The sequence below is a fragment of the Nuphar pumila genome, chromosome 17, assembly GCF_984573655.1.
Source record: "Nuphar pumila chromosome 17, dmNupPumi1.hap1.1, whole genome shotgun sequence".
NCBI lineage: Eukaryota > Viridiplantae > Streptophyta > Magnoliopsida > Nymphaeales > Nymphaeaceae > Nuphar > Nuphar pumila.
Genome location: NC_143265.1, coordinates 7,333,220 through 7,350,484, shown reverse-complemented (window position 1 = coordinate 7,350,484; position 17,265 = coordinate 7,333,220). Strand labels below are relative to the sequence as shown.

Sequence of the window (17,265 nt, the reverse complement as noted above, 5' to 3'; positions counted from 1 at the left end):
TACGAAGTTAACATACACACACAGGGAAGATCCAAGCGCACACATACCACAAATCCAATGAGCACATCAATCCACCAAATCAGCCAACACAAGGACCACTAAGGACACACTCACAAGAGACCCTAAGGGTCTGTCTGATTGCTTGTCCAAGATTGGACAGACCCTTATAACATAAGAGACAAAACATATGTTCTGTCTGTAACAACCGTACTTCATCCCATGTTTGTTTCAACTCAAATAAAAAATCAAATTTCAAATATCCCAGAACTCGCTTGAGTCAAGCCCGAGTCTTGGCAAGCTGAGTTTGCCTTGCTGGGTTGACTCGTTGGAGGGTCGAGCCGAGTCAACGAGTTGACTCGGCGAGTTTTAAAACCATGTCCCTAGCCTCTACTCGGTTGAGAGGCCTAGCACAGACATGGTGGGTTGAGTTGCAGAGATCAAAGGAGTGGTAGGGATTGGAGCACATACAGACTTGGGAGGAGATGCATCAGTTGATGCAGTCTAAGTTCGTGTCGTCAAATCACGCCGAGAGAGCTTACAAGGAGTACCTGACTCTATGTCAAGGCACAAATACTGTGGCGGATTACACTGCTGAGTTCCATCGTCTTTCCCTACGAGTGCAGATCGAGAAGACCGCCCGCCAGCAGGTCACGAGGTATATTTCTGGTCTCCGTCCTACTATTTTTGACGACTTCAGTTGTATCACAACCGAGTCATTAGATCAGACAAGTAGTTATGCCATGAATGTGAAGGAAAAACTGAAAAGGAGGCACGGACATAAGACATCCCGTAGTGATCAGTCCAGTCAACTCAATTCGAGTTTCCCAACCAGGGGAGCGAGCTCCCCTAGGAAAGAAGACTCAAAGTCCACCCCTGGAGTCGATCCTAGCAAACCCGATCAGTCTGGATCTGCGTACCACACCCGATTCAAAGGTAAGCCCGGTGAGTCCACAGTTCGTTGTTTTAGGTGTCAAGAGTTAGATTATATTGCGTCTAAGTGTCTCAGCATGAGTAAGAACACCCATCTAGCAGAGGGCATTGTTGAGTCTGCGTCCGATAGTGAGAGTGAGGGTGAATCGCCTGTTGGGGGAGATGACGAGATGAAAGTCGAGTTCGATGGCAGCATCGAAAATTTGTTAACCATCCGTCATGTTTTGACCACATCTCGAGAGTCGGCACCAACAAAATGGTTGCGAAATAATATTTTTAGAACTCGGTGCAACTGTGAGGGGCGTGCATGTGATGTTATCATTGATACCGGGGCGTGCGAGAATATGGTGTCCGAGAGTGTCGTGTCCACCTTGAACCTAAAAACGGAAAAATTGTCCCAACCTTATAAAATGGCATGGTTCAAGAAAGGGAACAAGGTGCCCATCACCTTCCGTTGTTTAGTTCGGTTCTCCATGGGGGAGCATTACCACGATTAAGTGTGGTGTGATGTGGCCCCTATGAGTGCGTGTCACATCCTATTGGGACGTCCCTGACAGTTTGACCGTAAGACCATCCATGATGGCCGTAGGAACACATACACATTTGTCTTTAAGGGTCATAAGATAATAGTTCTCCTTCCCACCAAGGAGACCGGGTTTCCCCGGCTAGCGGGCCTATCTGATCGATCTTACCTCCTTGGGCTGCCCGAAAATTGGCACCTTTCTCCTACATTTAATGTGTCTGATCTATATGCTTACTGTGGAGACAACAAGTCGTTAGAGCCGACTTCTTTCCCACCAGGGGAGAATGATGCAGGGCAGGATGGATCCAGACCCATACAGCATGACCCGAGACCCGGATCTAGATGAGGCTTTTAAAAGCCCCCCTAGTGTTACGTGCGGGGTACACAAAAATTTTGAGAGGAGTAGCAGTCTTTTATTTTTTCCCAAGGTTTTAAAACCCGTGACTCGGGACTCGACTCGTTTACTGACTCGTGACTCGGCGGGCCAACTCGGTGACTCAGACCGGGTTTTGTTAACTTTTGATTTTAAAAGAAAAACAATTTATAATTTGTCTCAAACCATGTTTTTTGGTAAACAAGAGATCCTTGGGTTGTGTTAAGGCATGTAATCACTGAAACTGGGAGAGAGATGTGACTCTTTCTTAGGTTGCTTTTGAACTGATAACAATTGGCATCAACTAAATTAGCTTGGTTTTTGCTTGTATTACTTCTTGGGTTTGTCATTTTCTAGTTAAACCATTCATAGAGAGCAGTAGCATTGAAAAATGCATAGGCTGATCTCTGCCAGACTATCTCACAGGAATATTCCCAACTTACCAGTTACCCTTGTGTCATGCCCCCTTATACACTTAATGAAAAATTGAACAACAATGGCATGCCATGTGTCCTTTTTGTTGTCCATGTGACCATATATAAATGTACATCCTTGACAAATGAACAAAGGTCATTAAAAGCAACTAATGCTGTAGCAAAAAACTCTAGGATAGCATGCTAAATAGCCTTTAAATTTCTTTTTTAGACAAAGGACTATGGAGTAAGTTGAAGAATAACTATGGTGTAAGTTGAAAAATATGAAATTAAGTGGCATGACAGAAATTCTCGAAAGAGATGCAACATATAAAATCCTGGTTGTTCACTCCCAAACAGAGTTAAAACTCTTTTCCCTATGAACACTGGCTCCTAATGTTGTTTCTTATGAATTAGCGGGATTTTTGTATTTTGATGGTTCTGTGCATTGTCAAGCAATCAAGAACTTATGTGAAGCTCTGTTGACATTTGTCTTATTGGTAGAAATTTATTGAAACGTTACGAATCCTCTCTTGAGTGACTTCTAGCTACTGGCTACCACAAGGCCAATTACCAGTTTCCAACATATACTTAGTTCCTTAATTTTATGCTTCTGATAATACATGATGAATATTATAGTTGATTATGCTAATATAGTGATACCTAACACCTGTTACGAAGTTAACACACACACACACAGGGAAGATCCAAGAGCACACATACCACAAATCCAATGAGTACATCAGTCCACCAAATCAGCCAACACAAGGACTACTAAGGACACACTCACAAGAGACCCTAAGGGTCTGTCTGATTGTTTGTCCAAGATTGGACAGACCCTTATAACATAAGAGACAAAACATATGTTATGTCTGTAACAACTGTACTTCATCCCATGTTTGTTTCAACTCAAATAAAAAATCAAATTTCAAACATCCCAGAACTCGCCCGAGTCAAGCCGAGTCAGGCCCGAGTCAAGCCCGAGTCTTGGCAATCCGAGTTTGCCTTGCCGGGTTTACTCGTTGGAGGGCCGAGTCGAGCCGAGTCAACGAGTTGACTCGGCGAGTTTTAAAACCTTGTTTTTTCCTGTTTTGTTTTCTTCCAGCCGTCCTTTCCTTTGCTTTCTTTATTTCAGTCTATTGTTGATCCTTTAGTTACGGTCTTTAATGTTCGTTTGAAATTTCCATTGAATAAAATTTAAGCCCCATCATTTACGATGGGCATTTTTTTTTTCATTTCTGCTCAACGCACGACCGTGAGGTTTTGCCCTTTTCTCCAGTCGACGTCAAGAACGAGCAAGCCGACATTCCCCACTATATCAAAATTGCATTTTGATATTTCCTGAACATATCCCTAATGAGGTTATTTTAGAAATGAGATTTGTCACTATGATTGGAAATGTTATGTAGCACTTGAAATTATTCACATATTGTTCCATGAATGCTGAATAGCATCACTAACATGTTGCTTATAGAATTTTGGATAATATTGGAAGTATATGAAATTTTGCCTGTTGGATATCATTCTCAATAGTTGGATGTCGTAGAGAACTTGTCATTTCTCGTTAATTACAATTGGAGATGCACCCTTTCCAATTTTTCTCTTGGATAGTAGCAGCTAAAGTGGTTTACTGCCTTAACATTCTCCTGATTAATGTGAATTTTGCAGGGTCAATACAAGTCAACATTGGTTTGCCCTCTTTGTGGGAAAGTTTCTATTACTTTTGATCCTTTCATGTACCTCTCATTGCCATTACCATCAACAAAAACTCGGTCAATGACCCTTATGGTCTTCAGTAGTGATGGAAGTGCCCTGCCAACACCATGCACTGTAACTGTGCCCAAGCATGGTAAATGCAGGGATCTAATTCAAGCTGTTAGCAGTGCTTGCTCATTGAAGACAGGGGAGAAGCTCTTGCTTGCAGAGGTTTGTAGTTGACAAGTTCTTGATCTAATGTGATGTATTTTAAGTGTTGGTTTGATTAGTTTTTGTTGTTCAGTTGATTATCACTGACATTATGCTACCTGCAGATACGCAGTCATTTGATTCACCGTTTCCTAGATGACATTTTAGTTTCCCTATCCACCATAAAGGATGATGACCACCTTGCTGCATATAAGCTTCCAAAGTTTGTGAAGAATACAACTTTTCTGCAGTTGATACACCGTCAGCAGGATGTGTAAGTTGAAAGGCTTTTCTGAGTTGTTGCATTACTTGAGTGGTCTTTCCTGTGTGTATGTTATTGTCAGTAAACTAAGGAATATATTGACAAACTCTAGACTAAGGTTGCTTTTCTTCCCGTAGAAAATTTTGTGGAATTGTCCTTCCCATGGGCCTTATTCCCTTGGAATTTGGATGCAAACTGAACCAAGTTAACCAACACCCCTCCCTCCTCCACTCCTTGAATTCCCTGGAAGGAAAATTTGCTCAGAGCCTCCTTTAATGGGAGGCAAATGTGCCCTAATGTATTTCACTTATGAAGCCATGTGACATGAACTGATCTTGCTACAACACATGTACACTATATAAATAAGACAAGGGCTTGGTGGTATTTATGTTTGAATGTACATAGCTGTTTTTAACATTTACGGCTTTAGTGAATGTAACAAGTGCACCATATTGTTGTTGCCCTAAAGTTCACTAAATTGTTCCATGGAAATGAATCTCAGGGAGCCTAATAATGCTCACAGCAAGATGGTCTGGAAACCTTATGGCACACCTCTTGTAGCACCGATCTCACAGGATGTTAACACAAGAGGGGATGTTCAAGCAATTGTCCAGGTAATGCTTGCTCCCATGCTAAGAACTGAAATATCAGAGCCTTCTGAACCAGGCAAAACAAAAGTTACAGCAGAGCAAGTCTCTGAAGGGCTTGATGTGAGAGATTCATGTTCAGATTCTTCACTAGAAAAAGAGCAAAATGGTCAGAAAGTGGCTGCTTCCTTCAAATTGCCCCTTCAATTGGTAGATGAGAACAATGTCTGCATTGATTTAACTGTAGGAGAAGACAAACCAATCCGGCTGCCATCTTCTTCATCATCCATTTTAGTCTTTATTGATTGGTCGGAGAAAGATTTGGAGAAGTATGATACCCATTATCTTGATAACCTACCAGAAGTGTTCAAGTATGGAAGTGTGAATAAGAAATCGCGCACAGAGCCACGCACAGAATCATTGTCACTGTATACATGCTTGGAAGCTTTTCTGCGAGAAGAGCCTTTGGTACCTGAAGATATGTGGTTAGCTTCTCTCTCTCTCTCTGCATGTCTCCTTCACGTTGTATAGTCATGTAGCAAAATAACCTTGTTAGGACACCATAACATAACTGACCTGCCCCAAATGTTATTCTTCATTTTCACCATGATATTTGTCTTTCAAATTTAATAGGAAATGCCCATTGAGAAATCCTAAAATCATTGAAGATTATACAATAACTGTTACATCTTATGTTTACAATTCTTTTGTTAGATTTTATTCCATAGGTGGATTCTTATCTGCTTTTCAAAGAGATGCACTTCCAGTATCAGATCTGTGGTTATTGCAATGGACCTTTTCTTCCCAATAACTGGATAATGAGCAACCTGCCCTAAGGAATTCCGAGTTGATTGATCTTGGGTAGCCTTGCCACCTAGAATTTTCGTGGAGATTTAACATTAGTAAAGTTGATTTTATTCTTGTTTTCCTGTGGCTAAAGTGTCGGTTGAATTATTGGAAAGAAAACTTCCATGTATTTGCTGTTTTTTCAACTGAGTGACGGAGGCCAAGTTCCAACCTATGTCACCTGGGTACAGGTACAACACAGAAATTTTAAAAAGTGAGGGTACGGGGACATGGCTATATATATATATATATATATATATATATATATATATATATATAGAGAGAGAGAGAGAGAGAGAGAGAGAGAGAGTCACGAGTCACTATAATATGAGAACTAATGTGTGAACCACGATTTTCATGGATTTTTTGTTTTTTTTCTCTTGAATCTGACAGTAAGGATGTGATCTACATGCTTGGTTTTATAAGATACCGCTCTTGAATCATTCGATTTTGATGCATAAACGAGATTTTTTTTAAGGCTAAATCAATGGCTCCTAATCTTCATAAATATTCAAGCATTCAAAAATCATATTTTTCATCGAAAATACACGATCCAATGGTTGATTCCTCACCACATGGTTGGATTTGCAAAAAAATGTGTTGGAAATGCCCATATTTCTAGGAATCAACCATTGGATCGTGTATTTTCGATGAAAAATATGATTTTTGAATGCTTGAATATTTATGAAGATTACGAGCCATTGATTTAGCCTTAAAAAAATCTCGTTTATGCATCAAAATCGGATGATTCAAGAGCGGGTTCTTATAAAACCAATCATGTAGATCACATCCTTACTGTTATATTCAAGAGAAAAAAACAAAAAATCCATGAAAATCGCGGTTCACACATTAGTTCTCATATTATAGTGACTCTCTCTCTCTCTCTCTCTCTCTCTATATATATATATATATATATATATATATATAAAGTCAGTCTTGAGTTTGACTCAGACCTCAAAACAGATCCAGGTCTAGTCCAAATATGGGTTGCTTTGACCCAAGTCTGAATCAGTCCTGGGTCTAAACATATCCAGGTCATTTATACCCGGCCTGAATCAGACCAGTGTTAGTCTCAGGTCAGAATCAGACCTGGATCAAACACAGCCCTGATTCATACCTGGATCAGACCCAGGCCCTATGTCATATGGGTGCGGGTGCGGTGATTGCGGCACTTTAAAAGAACTTGGGTGCGGGGGCGCGGGAGGGTGTGTATGTATATATATATATATATTTTAAGTTTTATATATAATTTTAAAGTTTCTCAGCCCATTTCAACGGGCTCTTTCTTTTTAAGTTCAAAATTTGGACATTTATGACCTTGGGTGTGTTGACCGCACCGAGTGCCACACCCGCACGCGCACCCGGGTCACGTCGCGTCGATTCGGGTGCAGCACCTGGTTGGTCGAAACCCTGTGACATAGCCCAGATCTAATTAAGATCTGGGTCAGATTAGGCTTGACCTAGACCTGGATCAGAACCAGGTTTGGATTAGAGTCAGGTCTGAATCTGACCTGGATCGGACTCAGGTAACATCTGGCTTCTTCTTGAGCCAGGTGTTTTAAAAGTTGGAAAGGAGAATAGAAGAGAGAGAGAGAGAGAGAGAGAGAGAGAGAGAGAGAGAGAGAGAGAGAGAGAGAGAGAGAGAGAGAGAGACCCAACCCGAGGAAAAGGGGAAATAGGGGGTTAGGCCAGGTTTTCGCAACCCCACCCCCTTCCGAGTCTCTTCCTTCCTGCTCTCCTCCTTCACTCACTGGGCAGCAACACCACGAGGCGCATGACCCCTTCCTGTAAGGTACCTCTCTCTTTCTTCTTTTTCTTCTTCCTCTTCTGTTGCTCCCCCTTCTTCCTTCTCTTCCCTCACCCTCTTCTCCACATCGAGACCCTTTCTCGATCTTCTTTTCTCTTTCTCTTTCTTCTTCTTCCTTCTCCTCTTTCTTTCTTTTTTTCTTCTTCTTCCTCCTCCTCCTCCTTCCTCCCTGCCTTTCACCGACATCAAACAAATAAATAAAGTTTGGGTCAGGGTTGGACCTGACCCAGAGCAGTATGGGACCTGACCCACGGCGTACCCACACTGCGTCTGGTACCCGCTCCCGTGTCGATGTGTGTCGACATGGGTACGCCGACCATTTTGGCGTGTCCACATGGGTATGCCGACCATTTTGGCATGTCCAGGTTACATAGGTTCCAACAATGTGATAGTGAGAAGTGTAATTTTGTAGTAATTTTTGTTTACATGTTCACTCCAAATGAAGGGTTTGCTAACATGGGTTCCATTGGAAACCATGCTCTTAGACCAGCTTTAGGGTGATAAAACTGACGTATGTAATGCTTTACTTGTATTTGGTTGTCTCACCAGAAAGGTACTTTTGATCTTCATCCAGGACTAGATACACTGCCTGTCCTGACGGACGGGGTGATCTGTGGTAAATAAATAGTTAAAATAATGAAGAAAAACATTTTTGTTTTGTCACTGATGGGCACCTATACAACTTTGTCATTATAAACAAAAAGAACGAATCCTGAAATGAACTCTCAGAAGCAGTTCAGTGAATGAAATATAATCAAAGTTATGCATCTAATGAGCACTTTTGTATCACATGCATAATAAATGACGTTTCAGATCATCTGATTTAACACTTATTTAAACATAATTTACATAAATCTGCTGAGAAAGATCTGCTTTTATCTTGTACAAGGGAACAACCGACATTCATCATAGTTTATGCCTTCTAGTATCCAATGTGTTCAAGTACATTTCTGATGACAACTTACATTTCAAGTACTAAACGCTAAAGCCAACTTGATAAATCACGGGGACAACACTTGTAGAAGCATGCCATGTTCAGAGTAGCAATAGTGAGCACCTTGGCATTACCTGCATAATAAACATACAAGAAAGGTAAGAAAGTGACCCCAAAATCTATTTTACAGTAGGAAATAATAAAGTCTATCAGAAGCTCCAATAGATAGATCAAGATAATTGGAACAACCATGAAGAATTTAATCATGTGGTCCAGCAAAGAATTGCCAAAAGTTTAATGCTGAGGAATTGTAATATCTATCAAGTAAACATATTGCAAAGCTAAATTCAATATTCTAATAGCAGGTAAAAAAATATTGTTCTTGATGAAACAAAAAATACCACACTGATAAAAAATGGATTCTTTATGATTAGAGAGTGTGTATATTGCTCAGTTACCTTGGTACATTTCTACTGAATGTCACCTATTATGTAACAAAACTTTGACTTCAGCATCACATCTGTAATATTTCCTAAATAAGCCTATGTTCAGGAATTTTTTTTTTTCAAACATCATTATTGTTTGCACAATGTTCATGCTTGCTCAGTTGTACAGCTTCTTTCATTATGAAACTAAAAAAAAGTCTTTCCTTATACCTTGATAAATAAAAAGCTAACAAAATGCAAGCATTATCTCTCACTACCTTAGAATAGAAAACTTTTGAAATTCATAAAAAAGTTGGATAAAGACAAAAAAACTACAAAACTTTTTTTAGTGAAGAATTACCCAAAATACGTAATATCTCAAGACAAAAGCTTAAGAACATTATCAAATGCATAAAGTTGAGTCACATCGGCTATTCTAGAAAATATAAAAAGAAATTGGATTTTTTTAAAAATCATAATAGTCTAACCTCTGTTCAAGAATTACCCCTAATAGGTAACAAGCTAAGCCCAACCAACAAAAAAAGTTGAACAAATAGAACCAACCCAGTGAGTAGAATCGGTATCACCAAACAAAGAGCTAAGAACAAATGAGCCAACTCAACAATAAAGCCACTACAAGAAATATACGAAGCAGGAGGGGGGGGGAGGAGGAAGAATAGACAAAATACTTATCACAGAGCATCAACATTCCACACAGATCAGAAGATAAATCAAGGCAAACTCATACTTAATCACAAGGAACATAGAAAAAAGCGAAACCCTAAAAACATAACAAAGGATTCAAAATCATAGCACAAACAAACCAAGAACCATATAGAGGGTGTGTTAAAATGTAATATAGATATATATAATAATAATATATTATTATTATTATATTTTTTATTTTGTTTAAATTTATTGTACAATAAATATTATCTAGTTCGTATCGAACTAGATAATATCTAGTTTGGTTAAGTTCCACTTGGAACTTAACCAAATACTAGCTGTTGGAACTAGTCCAACAACTAGAAGGGAGAGCTCTTTATGAGCTCTCCCATTAGCTCTTGTATAAATAGGGGTGCAGCCCCCTTGTAAACTTCACTTCTTGTAATGCTTTTCAAGCATCCTTTTTACATAAATAAAATTATTTATTTATGTGTGTGTTGTTCCTATTTTACCCTTTTTAAGGGCTTTGCTTAAAGTGTCTTTTAGACACTTCGTTCGATCATTCCAAGGGCGTTCGTGGAAGACCACCATTTCATTACATGGTATCAGAGCTACAAGAATATTGTATCTTGGAGAAAAGCTGCCTCGGTTTCCATGCCCTTTGCAAAAGTGTTTCGCCGCTTGAAGGGAAGTGGTTTATCACTTCATTTGAAGAGCTCCCACATCTTGTATCCCTATTCTTTCTCTCCCCTTGTAATCGATGGATGTCAATGATAAAGTCATCATCATTCCCATGAAGTTAAGTGATACGAATTATGTAACATGGGCTTCTATCATGAAGCACCATATATGGGGAAAATGTTTATGGGGGATTGTGGATGGTTCCGACTCGGAACCTAAACTATCTCTTACCAAAAAAGAGGGAGATAAAGAGGTTCCTCTATCAGAAGAAGAGAAAATCAAAGCCCTAGCCTCTTATGAGAAAAAATGGAAAGAGTGGAGAATGGCTCATGCAAAAATAATGTCATGGCTTATCAATAGCATTGACATTAAAAAATGTTCAAGCCTTGCCAAATTTGATCATGCCGATAAGGCATGAGAATACCTTAAAAATATGTATTCCCTTAAAGATATTGCACATGTGTGCAACCTCCAAGAAAATGTTCGAATAATTACTCAATGTGATAAAACGATTCGTGAATATTACAATGGGTTGTCGGAACTTTGAGAGGAACTTTCTCTCTTAGAACCAAAGTGGCATTGTGCCGAAGACATTGAGCTTCGCCAAAAGCAACTTGATGCTAAACACTTTTACCAATTTATAACTGGGTTAATGCCGGAATTTGAAACCACCAAATTGGCCCTCCTTCACCGGGGAAAAGTTCTCTCCATTGTTGAAACTATTGAAGAACTAACAATGGAGGAAAATCGTCTCCGAAAAGGTTTCTCTAAAACTGATGATGATTCCGTCCTAGCTGTATCTAGGACTGGGAATCACACTCGCACTTACAAGCCACCTCAATTTTGGGAGGCAAAATGGTGAGTTTGATAAAAGAAAGGTGATTTGTCATCACTGTCATGAACCGGGGCATTATAAGCCTCAATGTCCAAAATAAAAAAAAAAAGAGATGAAAAGAAGGTTGCATCAGTTGAAGAATCAAAAGATCAAGATGCACCTGTTTCTATGGCTCAACTTATGGAGATCCTTCAGCCTTTTCTTCAAGGGGTCTCTTCTTTCGCTGAAGCCTCAACTGGAGCGACATTTGCATCTGTTTCCGGTCCAGGTAACTTTCCTTGGCTTTTAGATTCTGGTGTCTCATTTCATATGACCTCACATTATAAATGCTTATCCGAATGTCTTAAAAATAACTCAAGTATTTCAAAAGTCTTTACAACAGATGGAACATTTCTTGAAATAAAGGGAATTGGGTGTTTTGAAAAACACAACTTTTTGTGTTCCAGAAGTTGGATATCCCAAAACTTAATTTGAATCTCTTATCTGTTTCTCAATTTTTTTATTATGGATGTAATATATCATTCTCTTTTGATGGTTGCTGGATACATGATCGTCAGTCAGGGAAGCTGATTGGGGAATGCCACAGAGAAGGAGAACTATATTACATGGATTTTTTGGAGCTACCCAAGAATGTTTTTTGCTTAAATGTTCAGAAATTGGAAACAGACTTAGCACAAAAGACTTGGCCATCCTCATATGTCTAAAATCCAATATTTTCCAAATTTGTGAAAGTTTTGTAAATCTGAAAATTTTGCTTGTAAAGATTGCATTCTTGGAAAAAATGAAAAGATTACCTTTCTCTAGTATAACTTTTGTTTCTTCAAAACCACTTGAGTTAATACATTCTGATGTTTGGGGACCCGCACAAGTAATTTCTAAAGGTGGTTTTGCATATTATATCATCTTTATAGATGATTTTACTAGACATACTTGGATTTATTTTCTTAAACATAAATCCGAAGTTTTTACTTTTAAATATTTCATAAAATGGTCACAAACAAATTTCAAAGTAATGTCTCTATTTTTCGCACTGATTCAGGGGGAGAATTTATGTCTAGAGAGTTTAAAAACTATCTTATTTCATATGGCATTATTCATCGATGATCTTGCCCAAACATCCCGCAACAGAATGGTCTTGCAGAACGCAAACATCATCATATTATGGAGACCACTCGGACTTTGCTAATAGCAAGCCAAGTGCCAAAGGGGTTTTGGGCAGAAGCAACTTTAACTGCTACTTTATCTCATAAACCGAATGCCGTCTTCTTCTTTAGAAAACATATCTTCGGTTGAAAAACTTTATACCTTAGCTCCAGACTACTCCAGACTAAGAGTATTTGGTTGCAAATGTTTTGTATTTACAAACAAAAACGATAAATTCTCCCCTCGTGCAATCCCATGTGCCTTTTTAGGATATGCCGAAAACAAAAACGGGTACAGATGTTATGATGTTCAAAATAATAAATTATATGTGTCAAGGAATGTGACCTTTCTTGTTTAAGAGAATTTTTTTGAAAGTGAAAAACACAAGGATATTACTGAATATTCCTTTTCAATTGACTTAACTTCCAAATTCGATGAAGAGGATTTTGAATGTAGTTTTGACAATGACCAAAGCCCTGCTAGCTTTGATCTTGATACTGAAGATCAAACTAGTAGGGATGTTAGTCTTCAGTATTCAAGAAGAAGAATTGGAGAGCAACGCTCTCCATGCGCGTTAGAAAGATTTTCTGAAGTTCCTCCTCGTAGGACTTCTAGAATCTCTAGACCCCCTGGGAAGTTTGTGTCCTATGAATCTTTTTCACCCTCTTATAGGGCAGCTCTTGCTTTAATTCAATCCTATGTTGAACCTTCCTCATATTTTGAAGCCAAAAATCATGCAGAATGGATTGAAGCTATGAAATTAGAGCTAGATGCTTTAGAAAAAACCAATACTTGGTCCATCCAAGACCTACCGCTTGGAAAGAAACCTATAGGTTGTCGATGGGTCTATAAAGTCAAAACCAAAAGTGATGGGACCCTAGAAAGATGCAAGGTGCGTCTTGTAGCCAAAGGCTACGCTCAAGAGTATGACATTGATTACGAGGAAACCTTTGCTCCTGTAGCTCAAATGACCACAGTTCGAACTTTAATTGCCTTAGCCTCTATTAAAAAATGACCTATATTTCAAATGGACGTTAAAAATGCATTCTTAAATGGGAGCCTTGTTGAAGAAGTATACATGGAAGCTCCTCCTGGCATTAGTCTTCCGAAGGGTAAAATTCTTCGTTTTGAGAAAGCGCTTTATGGTCTTAAACAGGCACCAAAAGCCTGGTATGACAGGTTTAGTCATGTTATGACTAATATTGGTTTTCGTTCTTGTTTGAACACTGTCTTGTTTATTAAGCAATCTGATGAAGGTATCATTATCCTTCTTCTTTATGTGGATGATATGATCATCACTGGATGTGACAAATAGGGAATTGTTAATATCAAAATTCTTCTTAAAACTCATTTTGAGATGTCTGACCTATGACTATTACGATATTTCCTCGACATAGAAGTTGCTTATTCCCCTAGAAGGTATTTGATTTCTCAAACTAAATTTGCTTTTGACATTGTTTGCAGGTCTGGCATCTCAGATGAAAAGAAAGTATATACTCCATAAGTAGTTAATGTTAAGATGAAAATTGATGATGGAGAAAGACTTAAGATCCTACTCCATTTAGACAAATTGTTGGAGCTCTTTCCTACCTTTCTATCACTCGGTCAGACATTGCACATGATGTCCACACAGTTAGTCAATTTCAACATGCTCCTACCCCATGTTCACATGTGAGCAGTCTTATGCATTATTAGATATTTAAAGAGTTCTCTTTCACGAGGACTTTTCTTGTCTACATCATCTTCTTTAGATTTAATTGCTTATACTGATGTTGACTGGGGAGGTGATTTTAATGATAGACACTCAACCACTGTTTTTGTGTGTTCTTAGGTGAATCTCTCATATCGTGGAGGTGCAAGAAGCAGCAGAAGGTCTCTCTTTCCTCTACTGAAGCCGAATATAGAGCCATGACAACCACCACAATGAAAGTTGTTTGGCTTCGAAGACTGTTAGCTAATATGGGAGCTGAAGCAACACAGGCCTCGCGCATGTGCTGTGACAATAAGAGTGCAATCTACATCGCAAGCAACCAGACCTTTCATAAACGCACCAAACACATAGAGATGGATTGTCACTATGTTCGAGAGGAGTACCTACACAACACCATTGATCTGCCATATGTTACATCTGAGTACCAACTAGCAGATTTTTTCACCAAACCTCTTGCGGCTCCTAGATTTCACTTCATCTTAGACAAACTTTCTATCATTGTACCGTAAGTTTGAGGGGGAGTGTTAAAATGTAATATAGATATATATAATAATAATAATATATTATTATATATATTTATTATTTTTATTTATTATTTTCTTTTAATTTATTGAACTAGATAATATCTAGTTTGGTTAAGTTCCACTTGTTACTTAACCAAATACTAGCTGTTGGAACTAGTCCAACAACTAGATTTCTATCCGTTGGACTAGTCCAACAGCTAGAAGGGAGAGCTCTTTATGAGCTCTCCCATTAGCTCTTGTATAAATAGGGGTGCAGCCCCCTTGTAAACTTCACTTCTTGTAATGCTTTTCAAGCATCCTTTTTACATAAATAAAATTATTTATTTATGTGTGTGTTGTTCCTATTTTACCCTTTTTAAGGGCTTTGCTTAAAGTGTCTTTTAGACACTTCGTTCGATCATTCCAAGGGCGTTCGTGGAAGACCACCATTTCATTATAGGGTGTCCAAGCCAGCGAGATAGGAGGCGGTCAACAACACTTAGTTTTCACAAAGATATTACATACAGAAAGCACCCCTTCCACCAACCGACAATGGAAAATAGACACCACACAGACTATATCCATCCCTGCAGCAATATGTTAAACATGTCTTAGTTTTCAACATGCAAGTTTCAAGAAGAATAAGAAACAATATGCATAAGAGATACATTAATTAGATGTTTTTCAACAAGCAAGTATCAAGAAGGAAGAATAAGAAACAATATGCACAAGAGATACATTAATTAGATGGGATTTGGGATTTCCAATAAGGGACCCCATACATTAATTAGATGGAAATGGGAGTGCTCTTAATAAGGGTTGTAAAGGAAAAGAGGGTCTATGGTTGAGAAAGTGTGCATATGCAGAAGAACCCACCTCGAATAGTGTGGTTGACATTTTCCTTAATTCATTCCTCTCTTTTCCACCTTCTCTCGATTCTTTTTATCCATTTTACATTTGCACAATCACCATCGACTCCCATCATTTCACACTGAGGTATGATTGGGCTTGACACTCACTTTGTCTCTGTCTCATCTGATCTTTGCTTACTCATTCTTTTCAGTTGTCATCAGGGTGGATTCAGTAGGTAGCCAGACACAGGATCCACTCTTTCCAATTGTCATCGGGTTGCACTCACTAGGAATCACGAAGAGGAACACACCAAATAGAGATGTCATCCTCGTTTAATCACCACATCATTTACAGTTATGAATATCCTTGCAATAACACAAAAAGATATAGAAAGAAAGCTGGAAAAATATTGACACACAAAAGCACAACCTCCACCAAAACCATAACCTGCCTTAAAAAGAACACAATAATAAGGAAGATGAAAACATAAGCATACATTCCACCCAAACCCTAACCTGCATCGGAGAGAGATAGAGAGAATGAAAAAAAAAAACAGATCCAACCTCCACATCTTGCCAGAAAATAATCCAAAAGAAGCCACGAGCACCGGCCTTGAGAACCAGATAGAAAGGTAGAATGAAAGAACAAATGCAACCTCCCTGCCATCTCGCTGCAAAAATATCATCTTGCCATCTTGCCAAGCACCACTCAACACCCAAACCCTAATATTGAGAGAGGAAGACAAAGAAACAGAGCAACAAAGGTCATTTCTAATCTCAAAATGGTAGAACCCCCTAGAAATAGCCCCACCTAGACACCCCACTTTGAAAGTCTCTTAATATTCTATCCAAGTCTTATACCCCTCAAATCTTAAAACTTATGAGGGCATAAAGTAAACCAACAAGGTCATACGATCATACCCACAACAAATTAAAAAATTATCATAATAATCACTATGAGGCAGGTCATTTCTTGAAAGCTTGTAAAACACATTTTGCTTTACCCTCACCTCGACCTTTACAAACTACCAAACTTTTCCCTCCTTTTACACCTCTGCCACCTGCAGTACACCCCTAAAATACCGAAAACACCAACAAATACCAAAGTGACTGGACTTCCAATATAGCTGATGTGTCATTTTGAAAAAGATTGTGAAGAACAGTTTTTTGTCCCACAGCTGCCCCTCATCCATTCTTAAGTATAGAGAAGATGGATGCCAAAGAAAGGTGAATGTTTAATTTTTCTTGATGTTGACTCCCCTTGTCTTTTTAATGTGTGAGCCCCCTTAATCACACAGTGAAAACATACTTTCTAGCAAAAGTCAGGTTTTCAGGTGCGTTTTACTTGTTTTAACTTTATAAATGTGTCTATCATTGCTTGTTTGCTGGAAAACATGTTTTGGACACACTATTTGGCTAAAAAAGAAGCTTGACTTATTGATTTTTAGATTTCTTTAGAACTCGTCCAGACATCAAAACTTCCTAATTTAGTGCATATTGTTCACTCAAATTGTACAGATCACATCTTTAGTGGTTGATCTATAAAATATGCAGTCTACTAGATAGTGTGTTACTATAAATAATACCAAATATATTACACACACGTGCTCTCACATGCATAGATATGCTTGCGTGTGAGTACAAAGCTTCACACCATACAGTGGATGCCTCAGGAGTCTGGATTCAACCTTTTTTGGTTTTTCCATAATGGCATAGTTTGTCCATTGGCCATAAAATTTCTCGCTTTGTCCGACTTGCCTTCATCACATTTCCTGTTCTCATTCTCATGTAGAAAGCTATGTTACCAGTATTTCACCCTGCAGTCTACTTTTACTGCACACTACAAAAGACATTTTAGGTTTTAAAACGA

General features: G+C 38.7%; 1 protein-coding gene across 3 annotated transcripts in view; it reads left to right on the top strand.

The window, feature by feature from the left end:
* Positions 1–17,265, top strand: part of LOC149811519 (ubiquitin carboxyl-terminal hydrolase 5-like) — a 71,748-nt gene that overhangs the window by 46,196 nt on the left and 8,287 nt on the right. For 2 of the 3 annotated variants that reach the window (XR_016428610.1, XM_089993808.1), the window contains exons 9-11: positions 3,908–4,165; positions 4,270–4,418; positions 4,909–5,478. Coding sequence is in view for 2 of the 3 variants with exons in the window: in XM_089993808.1 (XP_089849934.1) it covers positions 3,908–4,165; positions 4,270–4,418; positions 4,909–5,478 (977 nt within the window). In the remaining variant the exon portion in view is untranslated. Of the gene's footprint in view, positions 1–3,907; positions 4,166–4,269; positions 4,419–4,908; positions 5,479–17,265 lie in introns of those variants that run through there. The other variant, XM_089993809.1, reaches the window with a different exon arrangement.